Here is a 21761-nt window from a genome sequence, read left to right as displayed (position 1 = left end):
AAGGAAAATGTTGTTTATTTTTTAAATGGGATCATCATGAATGCAATGCAACTATTTATGAATGAAAATCTAATTAAGATCTAACCAAATTGTATCTATCTGTATTAGGTGAGAAAACCAGGAAATTTTTGTAAGTTTGGTGGTTTTGGAATCTAATTCCCTGTCTAATCAATCTTGGACAGAATATATCTTTAACCCATTTCCATGCACAAAGTAGCTCTTCTTGTCTGCATAAATAGTTGGAAAGGAAAGCTTGGCTTGCAGCTTTTGCCGCCATTATTTAGTTCACATGCTGTTACCTCGCCTTCCCACATTTTTACGCAGAAGCGATAACATAAAGAACAAAAAGGTTCATATTAAGTCCGGGAATCATAACCTTGCATCCATAGAAACATAAATAGCATCAAACAGTAACACATTATTACTACATTTTAATATGCATTGTTATTAAATATAAGAAATCACACAAGAGGTTGCTTTAGTCACGTGTGTGTGAGTAACTTGAGCGCTGTAAATCAAGATCAATTAAGAAGCAGACAAATCTCACTCCTCAATCGTGCTCACGTGCTATTCTCATGTAGATTCTATTAGGAGATTCCAAATTATTTGTTTAAGGACTGTTGAACGTGCCACAAATTCGATTGCTTAGTTTTATCATAAGCTTTATTTGGACATATATAAAAGATAATGGTCCATTTCAATCTGGCGTAATTCATGGTGGTTTCATTTCACACGGTTGAGTAAATGTGGGACTCATATCGATCACAGCTCATGAGGTCGTTGGGCCATAGTGTGGTTACCAAGTGGTCTCTACAATCATCATGAAACGAGCTTTGGATGGACCCCGTAGAGAACAGCTGCAAAGTGCAAACTCCTACCCTATCCAAATAGAACACTTCAAAAAAAATAATGTACAAAGAGGCGACCAAGGTGACTTCGTTATCTGGAAGTTACTATAGTAACATTCTATCCATCCAGACCTGCAATTCAAATAGAATACTTTAGTTCCAAAAATGGATTTTGTTTATATATGAGACTCAGTATTTACCCAATTGATGTATGGGACTTGAAATTAACAATACCCCATCTCACATGATAATCTTTCTTCCAATGGATGACCAAACAATCAATTTAATAACAAGTATGGAGCTTATCAATGACCCATAAACCCAACCTACCAAATCTAACTTGAAAGATCACGAATGGTTTTGAATGGGTGGGTCTATTAGTAACTGGTCTTCTACCTTAAAAAATAGCTTGCAAGTCACGTATCAAGTTTATAAGAATTCCAACTGAATACTCCAACCATTCAACCAATGGTCAGGTCAGATACAAACAATTTGTCAGTTGATAATGGGGGGAGGGGAAGGAAGTGTTTCTTACTTGACAGGATCAGGTCAAGTGACAGGTTGACAACAAACCCAATCTGACTCGATCCACGTACACCTTTTAGAAGTCTTTTTTTTTTTTTTTTTTTTGTGATAATTTAATAGTTGGAGGTTTGGGGTATTTGACCTTGGATATATGCCTTGAAGATATCAAATATAAGTAATGTTAGGGTCTATTTGAGATCTATTTATTTTGCTGAAACTGAAAATTTTTTGTTGAAAATACTGTAAATAAAAGTAAAAGTTAACTGAAATAGTACAGTGGGACTCATGAATAGTACCAAAAAGTACAGTGGAATTCATGAATAGTAGTAAAAATAAACTGAATAGTAAAATAAATTGGCAAAATTAATCATACCAAACAGACACTTAGTTAAGTTACAAAACTCTTGACAAAAATATTTAATTTTCAGTTAAATCACTTATTCTCTACTTGTTTTCTCCAGTTAAATGACTTATTACCATGGTCTGTCTTGCAAAACTTGTCAATTAGCTAGTGCAGATTACATAATGGAATAACACTCTCACACAATCATATTCATTTTTCCGTAAAACTTTTTTTTTTTTTTTTTGGGTACAAACTTGCGCCCACGCAGATATGTATTCAAAACATAAATAATTTTTTTCCCCACTTATTTTGATATCATTTCAATCATAAATTGATAAAAACTCTGATTTTTATTTTATATAAGATAAATACTTTGATTTGAGCATTTAAGAGGAAAGAATTATTTCGAGCCTTTTACATTCGGTCCAAGAAAAAAGGCTAAGCCCGATTTTCGAGCTCATCAGGGAAAATGAGACCCTAAACATTACCTTTTTGTGATAAAAAAAACATGGGCTTGTTCAAAAGCATAGTTTGTGAACTCCCTTTGTTCTTCTCAAGTTCTAAATTTATGTTTTGGGCTTGTATCGTATCGATAATTCTCACAAGTCGTATAATGTTGACCAAACTTGTTAGGAGTATAGGCCAGGTAAGGATGGTCTAAGGTAGGGTTTTGGGCCTGATTAAACAATTATTTGGGGCCTGTTATTTTGAATTTCTTAACCCAATGGCAAAGTGGCCCAATCCATTGCAAACCCTCGCATGGCACTGCATTACATTCCATGCAAGTATAATATCATATACAAATTGTATGAAAAATGCCCCTTCGTAAATTTGAAAGAACACTCTTTTTTAATAAAATAATAACCTTGCTTAAAATCCCCTAGCCTCTTATTTCTCCGTTTACCTTTAATTTTAATCGATTAGGAAAATATTTCTTTGTTTACCAAAAGATTATAATTGTATTAAATACCAAAAAAATATATATGTGATTTACTTTGTTGGTTTTGGGAGAAAGGCCAAATACCATCTGCCAATCAGCTTTTCTTTATTTCTTTTTTTTTTTTTTCAGCCACTTTAGAGCAATTGATTCTCAAAAAATAAAAAGCCACTTTAGAGCAATTAAATTTTTAGAAGTATCATATGTAATTTTTTAAACTAAGCTTGATAAATATTTATATAACTATTATATATTATAAAATAATTAAATTCAGTGGTGGGGAGGTGTTAGGGCAGGGGCCATGACCCCTCATCTCAACATCGCCCTATCCTTACCTTACCTATAACCCTTATACATAAATCCTTAGCAAATTTATATGAGAAAAGTTAATGGACACTCTAAGAGCATTGGTTTAGATAATATTTTAGAAATTTTTTAATAGGAAAATTAAAAAACAACTGATTTTTTTTTTTTAACAATTTTTCATATTTTTCATGAAAGTAATATCAAAATTTTCCTTAAAAAATTTATTAACAAATACCTTAAGAGCACCCGTTAACTAAATTACACTATCTAAAACTTACATAAAATCATTAATCCAATTTTTTAACATGCTTTCGTGAAAAGTTATTCCATTCAAAAAAATTTGAGCTATTGTTTTTCTCAAGGAAAATGTATTGGTTTTTTTTTTAAATTATAAGAATAATCATTTTTTTAGTTTATACCAACATATACTAGGCTTTCTAAAACTTCAATGAAATTATCAATTCCTCTTCTTATGATGAGCTCAATATATGAATAATAAATTTAGAAAAATTAAATTAATAGTTTAATATGACAAAATTGTGGCATGTTACATCCTTATCTTCTTAAAGAACATTTTACCATGAAAATGTATGCAATAGAAAATAAAAATAAACTTTTGATTGAGACCAAACCCGATGCTTGATGGCTGTAAGGACACAATTCTCTGGCGGCCCAATAAGGATGTTGGGCTCGCGTACGAAAGATCCCTCACAATATGATTTGTAGAGAATGGGCTTAAAAAGCTAGCCGCTGGTCACGGGGCGATATCCAATCCTGGTTTTAGAGGAATTCAGGTAGAAAAAGGAGTTGGGCTTGAACATTTAAGCCCTAAGACGTCGTACCCTATGGGATGGGACTCCTCGGAGTTGATCCGAGGACCATTGAGGCCTTTCCCCGGTTCTCCAACGACGGACTTTCTTAGTAAAGTCCGGTGTTGTTGAGATGTTCTCCCCCATGTGATCCTTCTCTTTTTGGGGGTGGGCTGGGATCCCCTTTAGATTTACTTACTTTCTTCTTTTATACTCGTCCGTGTTGATTGTCCTTCGTCCACGTGTAGGGTCAATCTATACAAGACTGATATTTGTCCCATCAGTCTAATCCCAGAATTGTTGGGTATGGTTGATAAGGCTGCAGAGTACGGCTCTGTCATGTGTTGGGTCTTATCTGGAAGGGTAGTAAGGATAACTTCCCCAAGATATTTTGGATCTCCTCACGAATTCGTCCCTATACCTGTTTTACCCCTTTATTTCGGTGGGATTCAGGATCTGCCGAGGACTGAACCGTCCTCGGCTGCCTCCCAAAAATTGTTTTGTGCTCTGTATTGTAGAGCTTGGGCCACAGCTCTCCTCGGATTGGGCCTTCGGACTTCCCAGGAGCAATTGAGCTTGGCCCTTAAATTATTGGGCCCCACAATGGCATTCTACATTGGCTAAAACAAAGGTCATGAATCGCTTCAACAAGACATAATACCAATACATCTTACTTAGTTCTAAGGGGGGTTTAGTGTGATTGAAGGGAAGAGCATTGAGTTTTAGTGCACTTATGAATGTTATATGACAAATGATCAAGAGGGGTAGTTGGGTAAGTGACGATTTTGCAGTGTGGGTCATGATTAGGTAGAATTTATAGCCGGGATGTTGTGTCTATAAATTACACCAAAAAAGTTTCGAGATAAATTTTGATTTTTTGCTTTTAGCTTGGCCAAACTTGGAATTTACAAAAATCATAATTTAAAACACTACTTTAACCTAATTCTAAAAAATGCAACACCCAAACACATTTGTAGTTAAAAAATAATAATAAATAATAAATAAATAAATATTTTATTTTTAGTTTTGAATTAATTATTATAAATTGAGTAAATTACACATTTGGTATCTGAGATTTGGAGTAAAATCAATTTTGGTCCCTACAATTTTTAACAAGGAAACAATTTCGTCAAGGCAGCTTAACCAATTTTGGGGCCTTAGGTGAAAACTTTATGTGGAACTTTTTATTTTATTTATTATATATTAAATATTAATTAAATAATATTTATTTAATTAAGACTATTTTCAGTATTATCTTCTAAACATTTTTTTTGGTTTTTCTATTCATTTATTATATTTTCATCAATTTTTTTTGTTGTGTTTTGTTTAATATAAATAACAAATTTATCTATAGATTCCTTTTGAGATTCAATTTGTTTTCTAGTTTCTCTCCTTTATATATATATTTTTTTAGTTTGTCATATCTATATGGATGTTTTCTTTATAATTTTAATAAATATTTAAAAATAAATGAAACATGATTTATAATAGAAAATTATAATATAACTAAAACAAAATTTAAGTATCGAAAAATAGACCTAATTTATCAAAAATAAGATTGCAACTTTACTAAATGATGCGATCACTTTATACTCTAAACTTGCACAAATAAAATTTTATTTTATCATGTAACTAAATAAATTAGTACTAATACAAAAAATATATTATCCTTAAAGGATAGCTTATGAAATAAGCAATACAAATTAAATAAATTACTTGAAATATTAAAAATAAAATTAGCACTATAGGAGGGGTGAGGCCAAGTACGAAATATAACCCGTGGGCCCAACCTAAGGAGGAAAAAAAGGCCCACTTACACATCAATCCTAACCCAACTTGCAAATTAGAGCTTGAGGAAAAATGAAGAGGCTGACCTCTCGAGGAGCCTAAGGAGTAAGCGTTTCTCAGGAATTACCAAGCAAGCCAATTGTACCAAAAGACAAGAAACCAAGGAAAGTGGAAGAAACATGTGAGCAAAGAAGAAAGGAAATATCTAGATAAAGTAGCCTTCATCTCCGCATTTAATGCATTGTACTAAATTAGATGGCCACATTAATGAAGAAATGATCCCTGAACAGTAGCCTCACAGCTTACAACACATTTTATAACCTTTAGCACAACTTTAATGGGACAATTATCCAAAGGAAGACCCCTAACTGTACAAGTGGAGAGTTAGGATGCAATCCAAAAGACTATATAAAGAAAGGAAACCCCTCCAGATTGGAGGACAAAAAATTGAAATAAAATAAAAGAACCATGTAAGGAAACCTTGTATCTGAAAACTTGAACTTAATATGAACATTGGCTCTTCGGCCAGATCCAAAAAAGCGTTAATAAGATTCGAGGAAGTGTTAATTCTCAGTTTGGTCTTATATGAAAGTGGACTTAGTGTATTTTCGGGCCCATACAAGCACCAATGGAAGTAGAAATGGGAAAAATCAAACTAATTAAAATTTTTAAAAAAGCATTAAATAAAGTCACAAATGGGTTGATGTGATATCTCACCAACCCAAGTGTAATGACTATAGTCTATAGACGTTTTATGTATGTATGTGTGTATCTATCTATCTATTATTAATATTATTATTATATAAAAGAGTACAAACTAGTTTTTTGTGTTTCAAATTATAGTGGAGTTCTTTTTAATATAAAATGCATTCTATTGGCTAATAAAAGGGGTCTTAAGTTTTATTTTATTTTTATAATCTAGGTAAAAGGGTAAATAATGCTATGTTTGTTTCACTAAAAAAGCATTTTATAAAGATAGTTTTTCACATTTTTCTGTGTTTGGTAGTATAAAAAAAATTGGTCAACGAAAAACTATCTTTAATCAACGGAAAACTCTTATAAAAATAAGGCTTATTTTCTATAGGTTGTTTTCCAAAAAAAAAATTTATGGAAAATGATCTCTCTCTCTCACACAGTGCATAACTCCTATAAATATTATCTTCTTTTGACCTAGGAATTTTTTTTTTTTTTTGCTCATTCAGTCATTTTCACAATAAACTCTCTCACTTATTCTCCACCCTTTACTTTTTCTCTCTTTTCACACCCTCACTATCACCCCCTTTGACCTATTCTCTTCCCATAAATTTCTCTCTTTATCTACCTCTCTTCTCTTTTTTCTCCCTATTTCTTCTACCCCCTATAACACCGTTCTTTAATAAGGTTTTTATTTTATTTTTCTCCTCACAGATCAGTCAACGTTTCTATAACAATTTTTGGTTAATTTATCAAACTATTTGTACTGGATTAGTTTGCGAGTAAAACTATTTGGCCTATGTGGTATTTTGAACTATTTAAAATGGAACTTAAGGTTATAATGATTATTTTAAATTATGAGAAGTATGGTTTATATATATATATATATATATATATATTCATATACATGAGCAAGATGAGTATTTGAGATCATAAAAATTGGATAGCTAATTTTGATTGTATCCGTTGTCAAAATTTTAGTTTGAAAACCAAATTCATTCTTGGTTTTTTTTTTCTTTGTTATTTATTTATATTGATTACATTAGGTGGGTTTACACAATACACATAATATACATGTTTTAAATTATACAAAAAATATTATAAAAACTATGAATACCAAACACCAGAAAACATTTCCAAGCCAGTTTTCAAGGTTGTTACCAAACATAGGAAAATGAGATAGTTTTATAGAAAATGCTTTATAAAAAATGAATAATTTTCCAGAAAACATTAATACTGAAACAAACAAAGCGTAAGTATTAATTAAAATATAATATAATATAAGATAGGACATTCTTTTATTTGGGAGTCTTAGGCCTTGTTTGGGATTTTATAAGGGAATGAAATAGAATGTATTTAAGCAATGGAAATGAATGGAAAATAATGAAATTGAATGAAATTAAGTAATATTGATTGGATTTTATTTATTTATTTTTTTGCCTTGAATATTGATTGGATGTTTTAAAATAAATGAATGGAATGTAAGTAATCTTATTTGAGAGTAACATAGAGGGAATATGGACTCATTTTATGACAATATTACTATTAAGCCCCTATTTTAAAATTAAGGGTTGAATATATAGGGATATTTTAGGAGTTTTAGTAAAAAATTCATTAAATCTAATTTCATTCCCTCTCATTCCTCCTAATTTCGGAGGGGAATGAAAATTTGAGTTTTTAAAAGAATAGAAATGAATGAATGTTCTCTCCTACCCATTTCATTCCCTCCCACTTAAACTCTCAAATAAGAAAATAAAATTTTCATTATCTCCATTAAAACACCCAAACAAAGGAAGGAAATAATATTCTAAAATTATTATTTTTCATTTCATTCTATTCCCTCCTCCTAAATGAGGGCTTAGGCGACTGATAGTCACTTATACACTAGAGTTACTTGAATTATGTTCCTTTATTAGAATCTAAATATGAGGAAATTCAATTTTTGCCTTTTAAATATGTAAATATATGATTATTTTTATTTGGTTCCTTTAAAAATGGGAGTACTTTAACTTCTTCTTAGTTCTTATAACTTATAAGCATGTAAACAAAAATTTTATTGGGGGACCAAATTGTTCCCTTCATAAAATCAAAAACCAAAACTAAACCTGTTATATATAACTTCAAATTAAGGGTGTCAATGTTCGACCCAACCCATGAACACGACACGAACCCGACATGGGTTTTTTAAGGTTAGAGTTGGACCTTAATGGGTTTGGGTCATAAACAGGTCGATCTGAAAGCAACACGATAAGAAATGTGTCATAAGTGGGTCAACTCACATAACCTGCAATGGACACGTTTAACACGCCAATTTATTTGTATCAACTCGAAATGATCCACTTAACACGACCCGTTTAACTCGTATAACAAATAAATATTTATTTTATTTTAGATTTGTCAAATACTTTTTATATCCAACATATATTTTAAATTTAAAAAGAAAAGTGAGTAATTACAAAAATTTACAAGGGATATAATTGGAAATTGAAACTTTACAGACCCTAGAACTACCAATACTTTTTTTTTTTTTTTTTTTGGCATAGAACTTGCACAAATGAAATTGGATGAGCTTGTAAAAGATGTTATGAATTTGGATATCAACAAATAATCTATGGATGATAATCGTGGTCATAGTCAGGATTAGTCTACTGTTTATTCAAATTCTTTCAATATTGATACTTAGCATTTGACGAGTTCCAAGGATATTATATTTTTGTTGTACTATGTTATTTTATTTTTGTTAAACTTAGTTATTTTGAATTTGGGTTGAAGTGTATGCACTTCTTTTGGAGTGTAAAGAACTTGTTTTCTAGATGAATGTTATATTTTTGTTGAACAATATTATTTTGAATGTGAGTTGAAGACTTGAAGTGTATGCACTACTTTTTGGGATGTAAAAAAAATTATTTATAGATGGATGTTATATTTAATATTATGCAGGTTAAAATGGGTTGTGTTACATTTGTGTCAACTCAACACGACTTGTTTATTAAGCGTGTTAAATGGGTTGGGTCAGGTCAACTCGCCTTATTAACAGGTTGGGTCAGGGTTAAAGGATCATGATACAATTATTAAATGGGTCGGGTTAGAGTTGAGCCATTTAGTCGAATACCTTTACTTTGACACGATACGAACTCGACACGACACGAACTCGACACGCTAATCCGAATTGACACCCCTACTTCAAATTGATCCTGTACCCAAATTTTGAGAAGAAAAATTATAACTTAAAGCTATAAATTTATAATTCACTTAGAATAAACTATAAATTTATAATTTCTTTTGAGAATACTTTGATATGTGTGTGTTTTTTCTCCCTAAAACTAGCAAAGTGCCATACCAAAAATTAAAAAGTAAAAAAGCCCAACACCTTTGAAAAGAAAAATACATATATATTTTTAAAGGGTCCAGTAGTCAATGTATGCCCTTAAAACATATATTAATCATTTACTTTTGGAAACATTTTATGAGAAATTGAAAAAGGAAGTTAGTAACTTTTTCATTTTTTCATAAAAATTTCATAAAATAATTTACTAATATATACCCTAAAAGCATACACTATTAAAACTTATTTTAAAAAATATAAGGGTCGTGTTAATGGTTGCTTTTAGGATAATTATTAATAAATTATTTTTAAAAAAATTTTATACAACTTTTATGAAAAATTGAAAAAACAGTCAAAACATTAATTACTTTTTTTATTTTTTCATAATTTTAGTGCCTTTACAAAATTCCTTGATATTTCCCGTAAATAAATTCAAATAGCCCTACTCCCTACTCCACAAAGAAAAGAATCCCCACACGTATCTAAAAAAAACTACCACCACAAAGGGAATCAAACCTTGTTGAGATAATTCAGCAACCCTAAAGAATCAATCCGCACCGTCCGTACAAACCAACATCAACGGCTAGGAACTATTACCTCCAACGGAACTTTCTAGATCCTCTCTGATGCACAGAAATATTAACCTATATATACCAACCTTTAGCTCCCACTCCTTTCCTCACAAATCTCAAACCCTAGCCTCTCTCTCTCTCACACGCCGCATTCTCTCTCCTTTTTCGAAGCTCTAGGTTCGCAGCAATGGCCGCGAAAGGCGATGGCCCTGCGATCGGAATCGATCTCGGCACCACCTACTCCTGCGTTGGTGTGTGGCAACACGATCGCGTTGAGATCATCGCCAACGACCAAGGGAACAGGACGACGCCGTCTTATGTGGCTTTCACTGACACTGAGCGTCTGATCGGTGATGCGGCTAAGAACCAGGTCGCCATGAACCCCATCAACACTGTCTTCGGTAATTTTCTACTACCACTTTTTTTTTTTGAAATATATTTTGGGTTTTGTTTTAGATCTGAGCTTTGTTTCGTATGGAAGATTTGTTTTTGGCTGTTGTGTTAGTTTTGATGTACTGAGATTCGATTTGTAGAGATTACTAGTTAAGAACACTGGCCCGTTCGGTAAGAGATTTTTAGTAACGTTGTTTTAAGTGTGGTGGAAATACGTGGGTGAAAAACTGTTGTGGGTTTTAAATAATGAAAACTATTGTTTAAACAACTGTACCAAACAGGTCCTGAGTTTTTTTTAGACAAATAAGCTGTGATTTTAGAAGGGTTATGTGGTGTTTATTCTCTAGTATTTTTAATAGTATTTTTAGAAGGGTTAGATGTGACATGTTTAGCTAAATTAGTTGGAAAAGCTGTTAGATTTGTATTGTTTTGGCTGCATGTTCAGCTAAATTAGATGGAAAAGCTGTTAGATTTGTATTATTTTGTAAATCTAATTATTTAGGATCGTGCACGATAGAGAAACTGTTAAATTTTGAGTTATTTCCAATGTGAAGTGTTTCTTCTTATATATTATTTAGAAAGTTGAGAGTTTTACTGGATAAATACTTAAAACATAAATAAAGCTGTTTTTTTGGTAAATAATGAATACAAATATAGGGTTGTAGTTTGGTTGGAGTTAGTTTGTTTTTGTTGCTGTCAATACTATATTGGCTTTATCAGATTTGTAAGTTTTGTATGTTTATGTGATATATTTGTTATATTGGCTTTATCAGATTTGTAAGTTTTGTATGTTTATGTGATATATTTGTCTGTTATTTACGTTGTATTCTCTGGCTTCACAGATGCGAAGCGTCTGATTGGTAGGAGATTCAGTGATGCCTCTGTCCAGAGTGACATGAAGCTATGGCCATTCAAGGTCATTCCAGGACCTGGTGACAAGCCCATGATTATTGTCAACTACAAGGGTGAGGACAAGCAGTTTGCTGCTGAGGAAATCTCTTCCATGGTCCTTATTAAGATGCGGGAGATTGCTGAGGCCTATCTTGGTGCTACAATTAAGAATGCTGTTGTGACCGTACCTGCCTACTTCAACGACTCTCAGCGTCAGGCCACAAAGGATGCTGGAGTCATTGCTGGTCTCAATGTGATGCGTATCATCAATGAGCCCACTGCTGCAGCTATTGCTTATGGTCTTGACAAGAAGGCAACCAGCGTTGGTGAGAAGAATGTTTTGATTTTCGATCTTGGTGGTGGTACTTTTGATGTCTCTCTTCTTACCATTGAAGAGGGTATCTTTGAAGTGAAGGCCACAGCTGGTGACACTCATCTTGGAGGTGAGGACTTTGATAACAGAATGGTGAACCACTTCGTTCAGGAGTTCAAGAGGAAGAACAAGAAGGATATTAGCGGAAACCCCAGAGCCCTTAGGAGGTTGAGGACTGCCTGTGAGAGGGCGAAGAGGACACTATCATCCACTGCTCAGACCACCATTGAGATTGACTCATTGTATGAGGGTATTGACTTTTATTCAACCATTACTCGTGCTAGGTTTGAGGAGCTCAATATGGATCTCTTTAGAAAGTGTATGGAGCCCGTCGAGAAGTGTTTGAGGGATGCTAAGATGGACAAGAGCACCATCCATGATGTTGTCCTTGTTGGAGGTTCTACTAGGATTCCCAAGGTGCAGCAGCTATTGCAGGACTTCTTTAATGGTAAGGAGCTTTGCAAGAGCATTAACCCAGATGAAGCTGTTGCCTATGGTGCTGCTGTCCAGGCTGCTATCTTGACTGGAGAGGGTAACGAGAAGGTTCAGGACCTTTTGCTATTGGATGTTACCCCTCTGTCACTTGGGTTGGAGACTGCTGGAGGTGTGATGACTGTCTTGATTCCAAGAAATACCACCATCCCCACCAAGAAGGAGCAGGTCTTCTCCACCTACTCTGACAACCAACCTGGTGTCTTGATCCAGGTTTATGAGGGTGAGAGGACAAGAACAAGGGATAACAACTTGCTCGGCAAATTCGAGCTTTCTGGAATTCCTCCAGCACCCAGGGGTGTTCCTCAGATTACTGTCTGCTTTGACATTGATGCTAATGGTATTTTGAATGTCTCCGCCGAGGATAAGACCACCGGCCAGAAGAATAAGATCACAATCACAAATGACAAGGGAAGGTTGTCCAAGGATGAAATTGAGAAGATGGTTCAGGAGGCCGAGAAGTACAAGGCTGAGGATGAGGAGCACAAGAAGAAGATTGAGGCCAAGAATGCTTTGGAAAACTATGCTTACAACATGAGGAACACCATTAATGACGAAAAGATTAGCTCCAAGATTGGTGCCGATGAGAAGAAGAAGATTGAGGATGCAATTGATCAAGCCATCCAATGGCTTGATGGCAACCAGCTTGCAGAGGCAGATGAGTTCGAGGACAAGATGAAGGAGCTTGAAAGTATCTGCAACCCCATCATTGCTAAGATGTATCAGGGTGCTGGGCCTGACATGGCTGGTGGCATGGATGATGATGCTCCCCCTCCTGCTGGTGGCAGTGGTGCTGGTCCTAAGATTGAGGAGGTCGACTAAATGCATTGTTCTACCTCTTAATTTGATGAAACATCTGGTTCTATTTATTTAGCTTTTATTGAATTTAGTTTTCAAACATTTTAGTGTATTAGGATAGCTCTAAATTTTTGTTTCAGCGGATTTTTAATTCGTTTTTCCCATAATCTCCTTGTATGGGATTCATGGTATGCACTGGAAGTCAGTGTCTTTTTGTTTTGGAATTCTATATTTTGTTTTATCATTTTGATATTATTTATTAGAGCTTTTATCAGCCTATCCGCATGGTTTTTAATAATGAACCGGAGAGTGGTTTTTAATTAATAATTTTAAAATTATAAATTTAAGTAGTGACTACTCATATTATTTACTAAATATATCCAAATAAATATAAACAATTTAAAACAAGTTTTCATTGCTTTTATAAAATGGGTAAAAAACGAAGTATAAACAATCATATTAATATTACAAAAATAATAGCAACAATATGATAACATTTATTTAAATTAAATTTAAATAATTTAATTGGAGTTCCCTCCATTAATATGATTGGTATGTTTTTCTTGTAGATATTGATTCTAAAATAAAATGGTGTTAAATTAGATGTTTTTGACTCAAAAGTCAAAATAGTATATTAATAATTGCCCTAGCAACCAGGATAACAACACTTTTATGGAAAAATATAAAAAGCAGTCAAAATAACTAACTTTTTTTTTTTTTTTTTAATAAAAAGTTTGTTAAAATAGTTTTCAAACTAATATCTTTAGTAACACATTTTCTATAAATATATTATATGTTTGCATTATTTTTAAACCAAACCAAATGACTGCCATACGTATTAGTCCCCAATTCTCATGCCAATAATTTTTTTTTAAATTTCATTTCTTTTTTCTCTCTTCTCTTTGCTCTTATTCTCAAATGTCACAGCCGTCTCTTTCAAATTTCAATATCTTAATCTCGAAGAGCCGATTCTGGTTTTATCGGTTGAAACGGTGGTTTACAGTTATTCTTGTTTTTAATTCTTGTATTTTATGTAATTTCTGGTTTTTTATAAGAACAGAACCGGATTAGTGTCAGGTTCCAGTTGAACCGGCCAATCCAGTTTTTAAAACCATGCCTATACATCTTCTCTTGTATTAAATTGTTTGTATGTTTTGGTTAACTATGGTTTAAGATTGGTTTTTAAAGAGTTAATTAGAGCTGTGTGTGTGTCTTCGGCAAGTCGTGTGCAATATTGCATCTGGAGTTGTGGTTTAGAAATTTGAGAGCTCTCGGCCTTAAAAGTTACGCAATGCAATATAGAAAAGGTTGGAGCTTGGACAATGAGTATTACTTTCCTCCCAATTTTCCTTTCGGGTGACGTAATTCATATTTTGCGGTGAGTTTTCGTAAAAATTCTGGTAAAATGTAGACAAAAAGAGGGAAACCTAACGTTGGATTTCCATTTACCTAAGGTTAGAGTGGGAAACTGAAAATAGCATATGGCTGCATTGCTTGGAACTTGGAATAACATTTTTTTCTCAGGAAGAAAAATAACACCATCTTTTCTTGAGAACAAACTGAATTTTATACGGACAAAGAACAGTCCAGAGAACAATGGAAAGGAGCAAGGATGAAGGCGCAAAATATAATCATGATATTATGAATCTTATGATACGAAAAATAGTTATCTTTTCTCTGGGTCCATGCCTATTCGGCAATTGGCCTTGGCAGACGAAAATACAACTAAACTATCAAACCACCTAAGTTAAGAAAACATCAGAGTTATAGCATAGGAGGCGGATAAATAAATAGCTTGGATTAAGAACGGTAAGAAAATAATAAATCAATACATAAATGTGATTGAGAGCATTTTAAAAAAAAAACATCAAATGAAAATATTGTGTCATACTTTATTTTAGACCACTATAACCTGATATTTTTTTGACAGACTCTTCTTCCATTTCCACAAGTTGATGGCAGAAATTTTCAACATCACTTGCCTCTTCCTTCAATGTGAACCTGAACTCCTTCCACTGGTATTGGCTGGAGCCATCCTTCAATAGTGGACTAGGGACCTTTCCCAGAACATCAAATCCCTTGCGATCAATGGAGAGCATGTATGCATCCTTAACATGACAATAAAGACCAGTCAGTTAAGGATTGTACACTTATCCTAAAAAAAATATATGAACAATTCCCAAAAGTGGAATTATTTGCTCTAAGCCAGTTGTCCAAGCACTTTGTTATATTAGAGCTAATCTGTAAAATTCTGAGAGTATCAGAAGTAAAATATTGGGAAAATTAAATAACTCTAAACTTCCTGTCCTAGACTTCACAGGCACAATTTCTTCTTCTTTTTTTTTGATAAATAACATAAGAATATTATTAATAATAGAAAGATTGCCAAACCGAGACACAGGCACAATTTCATGGCAGGTTTGGAGTGAGGTTTATTAAGAAACAGATTCAAGCACACATACAGAGCATCATTTGTTTAGGGGGAGGAGTTGTGATTACTATGACAACCTCCCGTTCTGTTGTATTGACAACACAGAATCAACTGGATATCTCCTCATAGGGACACACAACAAAACTATACTCAAGAATAATTCTGCTATTAAATTGCAGTCATTCATAAATCTATTCTTTGTAAAAAGGAGCATAAAATGCAATACTAGCATGAATACACACAATGGACTGAAATGAAATTACATAACATATAATAGAAACGTGATATGGGTTAGTGTCTTACCCTAGCATTTGCATTCAAGAATTCAAAACAAAAGAGCATCAAAGCTCTACGTCTTGCTTCATTTTGATTAATGCCATCAATTAGCTTTGCAGAGAAAGGTGCTACATGAGACAAATGAAACACATAATTAGAGAAGTAGGAATGCACAAAAGAGATGGTACTCTTATGCAGATATATGTGTGCAATTGTGCTGAAGATAGTAACTATCTTCTGAATTTACTTGTGATGATGGTCTCACCTAGTGGATCCGCTTTAGATGACTCTATATCTTCCAAATCTACTTCATAAGTGCCTCCATTGCCATCAATAAACATGGAGGATCTGGATAATAAAGATTTTTAAAGTCAGTTGTAATTGGCATATGAGAGCAGCAAATGAAGCATACCATTTTGAAAGTAGGTTTGCATATGGTATGATGAAAACATCAAATTGCACAATCATCTAATTCCATATATTTCACTTATCATAGTTTATATGCTCTATAAAAGAGGGTACTACCCTTTGGTGGCACATCATGTACACAGGGACATCCATGTATATATCAAAACTTATAACATATATAGTATTTATTATAATACTTGAGAATTTAGAGATAAATTGGAGCTAGGTGTTAAACAAACACTGAAAGACAGTTTGCTTTTGATTATTTTTACATTGGTGGGAGTAGGGGAGCAAATACCAGAGAAATGGGTGTTATGAGAACATGAAAAAGACTTACAATTCTTTAGGCTATCTTATGTATACATCCTGTTCGGGAATTAGCCTCTCTAAAAAATAATTGGGAGCAAGGCTATGATGGAGGGCAATTTCAAGTAGCTATATCCTAATCCTCTTATAAATAATTAGCTAATTAGTTAGATGATTTTTTAAGCATTAGCAGATAGGATTTAGACACTTGTCAACCATCTAGAGGCTGCCAATGCCAAGCAACTAGCATAAGTAGTAGAATGTAAGCTCTTTGTAAATCAGTTTTTGGTTATTGAATGAATTGTTAGCCTTTGTGTGCTATTTGGAACTGTGTGTTCTTGCAGAGGTACTTATCCACCTATCAATGTGTTCTTAGCAACTCAGCCTTTCATTGTTTCTAAACCATACACAAATAGCCCATAACATTCCCTGCGTTAGCTTGGTATTAGAGCTTGAGATCCTTAGGATTCAAGTTCGTTTGCAATTTGTTTCTTCATTTTCTGTCCAAGAACCTATCAAGATTCATTCTTGATTGCTTTTCCTAGCCTAAAATACCTCTCTTACCAAAACCAAAGCCTTCATATGTGCTAGCTATTAGTTTGTAGTAGCAAGAAGCCATGGTTTTTGAGAAGACAAGGAAGCATAAGGGCAAGAAGCAAGTTGTTCTTGTAGTAGAGGAAGATGATATTGTAGCCAACGGACCAAGGTGGAGAAGGGTTCAAAATGGCTTAGAAGCTGAAGTGGAATTATTGAGGAGGCAACTACAAGCCTCGACTGAACAGTTGAGAAAAGATAAGAAGATACAACAGCAATACTACCAGCATGATACTGCTGGAAGTGTAGCTTTATATGAGGAGGATTATGAACAACCTTTTGTTCATATTCCTAGGTGGAGACGAGAAGTATGACCACAATACTGTGATAGTTCAACCAAAGATGCCAAACCAGAATTGGGAATCAAGATTTGAGATTGAATTCCTTGAATTTGATGGCAGCTTGGATCATGAGGAGTTTGTGGATTGGCTTAGCCAAGTTGAAGAGATCTTTGCTTGTTATGACATTCCAGAATCCAAGAAAGTTAAATTGGCAGCAACTAATTTGAGAGGCAAGGCAAGATCTTGGTGGGAGCAGTTGAAGATTTAAAGATTGAGGGAAGGAAAAACCAAGATTCAAACTTGGGAGAAGCTGAAACAGAAACTCAGGAAGCAATTTTTTCCGTACAGCCACAAGCCACATCCAAACCCACTACAGCAACTTGCACAACTGCTGCACATATTCAAACACAGCGAATAGAGAAATGTTGATCGAGACTCAGCAAACAAAGAGATCACAATCAGCCCTTTTCAATTCAATAACCAGCCCAAGTGCTGGTGCTGCATCAAACTTCACTAAGCATTGGAGGCAGCCAACCATGAATGTTGAGATTGGGTCAAATACTACTGGATCTAATGAAGTTTCCAAGGTACCAAGCCTGTTTTGTCAAAGGGTAAAACCTTGGTGGTTGAAGAGCTAGAAGATTGAGACTTGCTGGTAGAAGCGTTTGAAGATCAAGATTTGCTGGTTGAAAAGTTAGAAGATCATGATGTGAGGCAGCCTATTTTTGATAATTACATTGATTGGTGAAGAAGGGAAAGAAATGAGTGATAGCATGAAATATGTGGCTGAACCTGTTTATGATCAGTCTATGGAAGAAGAAGATGTTATTGTTGAGGAAGAAAAGGATTTATCATTAGTAATATAGGCCTTGCAAGTTCCAAAGCAAGAAATGGAGGAAGACAAACAACATAAAGGTAAAATTTTTGCAATTAATTTCTGCATTGAAGGAAGAATTTGTGACTTGTTGATTGAGAAAGGTAGTTATGAGAATATGGAGTCACAAGAGATTTTGAACAAGCAAGAATTGAAGCATCAACATAAATTGTCTTGCTTGCATAAAGGAGATGAAATTAGAGTTTCAAGAGGTTGTTATTCCATTCTTTGTGATGAACTAGACATACAATCATGTAACTACGATAGGCAAGCCATCTTGGGAGGAAGATGCAGCACACGTGGTTTGCACAAGATGGTGCTTCACTACTCATTGCAACCAAATAAGGGGAAAGCAAGTCCCAAACCAATGGTCAAGATGAAGAAGGCTTTAAAATTGGAGGGTCAACCAAACTTGAGGACAAGTTTACTTTCAAGAAAGGGAGTCCTCCTAATGCAAATGCATCTACATTGGAGTTTCAGTTGTGTGGGACTTTGCTGTGCAGAGGCAGCAACATTTGGTGTGCTACCAACAACAGCAAACTCGTTATACAAAGCAACTGCATCATCCTAGAAGGCTAGAAATTCATACAAATCTTGTGGCAACCAAGAGCACTTGAGGTCAAGTGCTTCTTAAGAGGGAGAGTCCTGATGCAGGGCAATTTCAAGTAGCTATATCCTAATCCTCTTATAACTAATTAGTTAGTTAGTTAGATGATTTTTTAAGCATTAGCCGATAGGATTTAGACACTTGTCAACCATCTAGACGCTGCCAATGCCAAGCAACTAGTATAAGTAGTAGAATGTAAGCTCTTTGTAAATCAATTTTTGGTAATTGAATGAATTGTTAGCCTTTGTGTGCTATTGGAACTATGTGTTCTTGCAAAGATACTTATCCACCTATCAATGTGTTCTAAGCAATTCAGCCTTTCATTGTTTCTAAACCATACACAAACAGCCCATCACATTCCCTGCATCAGGCTACCTACCAATCACCACCCCCAAACCCTACAAAAGTGGGAAATTTGTGTACTAGGTACGACCCTTATCTTATGTATACATCCTGTGTACATGAGGTAGTTCCTTTGCTTTAATAAATTTATGAACATGAAACAGACATTTTTTCTAGAGTGCAAGCTAATTGTGAAGTTAGAACTTCTTTGAAGACTTGTGATAAAATTGTCTTCGCATGACAACAATCATTACATTCAGTTGCTTGACAAACTCTAACCATACAGTACAAGACAAAAACAATCCAAAGTGGAAGTGGTTTACCTTAAGTTAAACTTATAAACCACATATTTTTCATCCCCTTCCAGTAGCTCTTTAAGACTTTCACTTCGAGATGTACAACTAAGATCAGAAGAACTTAATACACCGGAAACTGTATAACTGCATTTACTAATTGCTTTCTGTTCAGATAATATGACTCCTCTAAGGCTTTCTGCTGCAGACTGAGCCTATAACAAGAAAATCCAAAAAGGTAATCAAGACAACTTCTCTTTCACACTAAGAAAGCCCAAAGAGGTAGTCAAGTCAAAGTAGGAAATTTGTAACAATTTTCAAAATTAACAATAATTATAATTTCATTAATCTCACTCAAAGCGTACAATAATACAAAATTTTGAAGATTCTTTTGTGATGTGCAAGGATTCAAGCTACCATGAAATATATATAATTAGTTTACATTATGTTCTTGTGAAAATGAATTCTAAATGAACAAAAACTACAACCAATAAATTGATTCACGCACGCACCCACACCCCTACATCTACAAACCTGTCCCAATTACTTTTTTTCCCATTTCCCGGAATTTCATTGTCAAGAAGTTTGTCTGTAATGTAATAATTGTGGAAATTTTAATATTCTAACTAAAATATTGATGCTTAATCAAATGTTATTGTGATATTCGTGATGCTTAAATAATTTATACTTAAATATATTCTTATGATGCTCTCCTGTTTTAGCATTCCTAAAATTCTTGTGCTAGCAACAATTTGAGAATGAAGACTGGGAAGTCACAGTAAACATTAGAATATCATGAATGTTCTAAAATTTAAATTCAAGGTAACATCATCATGAACTGACTTGCCAAGTTGAAGACCATGATAAAAGAGTTAAACAGCTCAAGCAAAATTATCAGTGCTAGAATCTAAATTAAAAAGGAACAAAACCAGATCACTCTATAAAAGCTATTCTTTTTGATGTAGCATATTCCATTATCACTAAAAGTGGTGCTAATATTACCTTTCCATCTTTAAGAGGCTCTACATCCCCAGTTAGAGCAACCCGAGCCGGAATCTGCAGGAAGTCAATAAATCAACAGCATTGCTTCCAATTTAGAATTATTCCTTTACAGATACGCTCATGTAACAATGTACCATATGGTCCATATCTTGCCCTCATTCAACTAAGTACCATATCATTCCAAACAAGATAAAAAGCGATGTAATTATCAAAAAAAAGAAAAGGAAGTGATGCAACTCTAAATCATCACCAACCTTTTTTGCCAATCTAAGTAAGCTTGCCAGTGGGCCTGGGAAGGGACTGGTCACAGCAAATGAACCACGCTCGTCGATAATTGTGTTCTACATAAGAAAACAAAACAATTACAGATATCAGACCTTTTCGGGTGCGTACAAAACCAAAATGCACTAAAGAGAGGACCTTACCACATTATGCAAATCCTTTTCGGGCACCCAAATGTATGGCTTCCCTCTTTTGAGTATGTACTTAACCTTTGATGTGTAGATATCCTCCTTGCTAACACAACCATCCATGTTAGTAATGTACAACAATATCTTTGTTTCTTATCAAATAAACTAACTATCAATACTAGTTGCTGAAAATAGAGAAAGAAAAGAACCTAAAATTCTCAAGCCAAAAAAAGAAGAATTGAGCCTCATGTTACATGTTCTATACAGAACCCCTGTGATGATTTTCAAAATTCATTTCTATTTTTCTAATAACCAAACAGAGTCTAAGCCAAAGCTGAGAAAGAGGCATTAAGACTGTACTGTGTACCTTCCTTTAGCATCAGCTTTAATGGTATTGAGATGGCCTTGCCAATTTGAAGCTAGTATATTCTGCAACACATGTTTATGGTTAATAGTAAAAGTCTTATTCTAAAGCCCACCACATAATAATACAGTCATATACAAAGCTTGAATTCAGAGAAAGATAGGAAAACCTTGCATTTCTCTGCAAAAGTTAAAACCGTTGCCTTTTTGCCCTTCATGACTCTGTGTATGGAATTCGCGACCTCGCACCCCAAGTGCTCGACGAAATTACTCAAAGAATGTCGTGGGCGCGCGAGACTGAGACTGAGACTGAGAGAGAGAGAGAGAGAGGTGGGTCAGGTTGAGCTGGGGTTTAAGTTTATGCCTTTATGGAGTGAGTGGAGTGAGTCAAGGTTTTAGGGAGCTGAAATAAAACGACATGCCGTTTATTGAAACTAATTGTCATCCGAGTTAGTAAACTCTAACGGCGTTATAATCTGAC

General features: G+C 34.1%; 2 protein-coding genes across 2 annotated transcripts; one reads left to right on the top strand and one right to left on the bottom strand.

The window, feature by feature from the left end:
* Positions 1 to 10246: 10246 nt before the first annotated feature.
* Positions 10247 to 13357, top strand: LOC115955880 (heat shock cognate 70 kDa protein 2). The gene is made up of 2 exons (XM_031074273.1): positions 10247 to 10547; positions 11382 to 13357. Exons 1-2 carry the CDS (start codon positions 10334 to 10336, stop codon positions 13115 to 13117), a joined length of 1950 nt encoding a protein of 649 aa, XP_030930133.1. The 5' UTR covers positions 10247 to 10333; the 3' UTR covers positions 13118 to 13357.
* Positions 13358 to 14876: 1519 nt separating this feature from the next.
* LOC115955882 lies at positions 14877 to 21749 on the bottom strand. Its single transcript, XM_031074276.1, has 9 exons — positions 21451 to 21749; positions 21285 to 21346; positions 20933 to 21023; positions 20762 to 20848; positions 20508 to 20561; positions 19536 to 19720; positions 16066 to 16148; positions 15828 to 15928; positions 14877 to 15201 (listed from the first exon to the last, which is right to left on the bottom strand). Exons 1-9 carry the CDS (start codon positions 21496 to 21498, stop codon positions 14986 to 14988), a joined length of 927 nt encoding a protein of 308 aa, XP_030930136.1. The 5' UTR covers positions 21499 to 21749; the 3' UTR covers positions 14877 to 14985.
* Positions 21750 to 21761: the final 12 nt, after the last annotated feature.

Source organism: Quercus lobata, chromosome 8 (genome assembly GCF_001633185.2).
Source record: "Quercus lobata isolate SW786 chromosome 8, ValleyOak3.0 Primary Assembly, whole genome shotgun sequence".
Lineage (NCBI taxonomy): Eukaryota > Viridiplantae > Streptophyta > Magnoliopsida > Fagales > Fagaceae > Quercus > Quercus lobata.
This window is presented reverse-complemented; position numbering and strand designations above follow the sequence as displayed.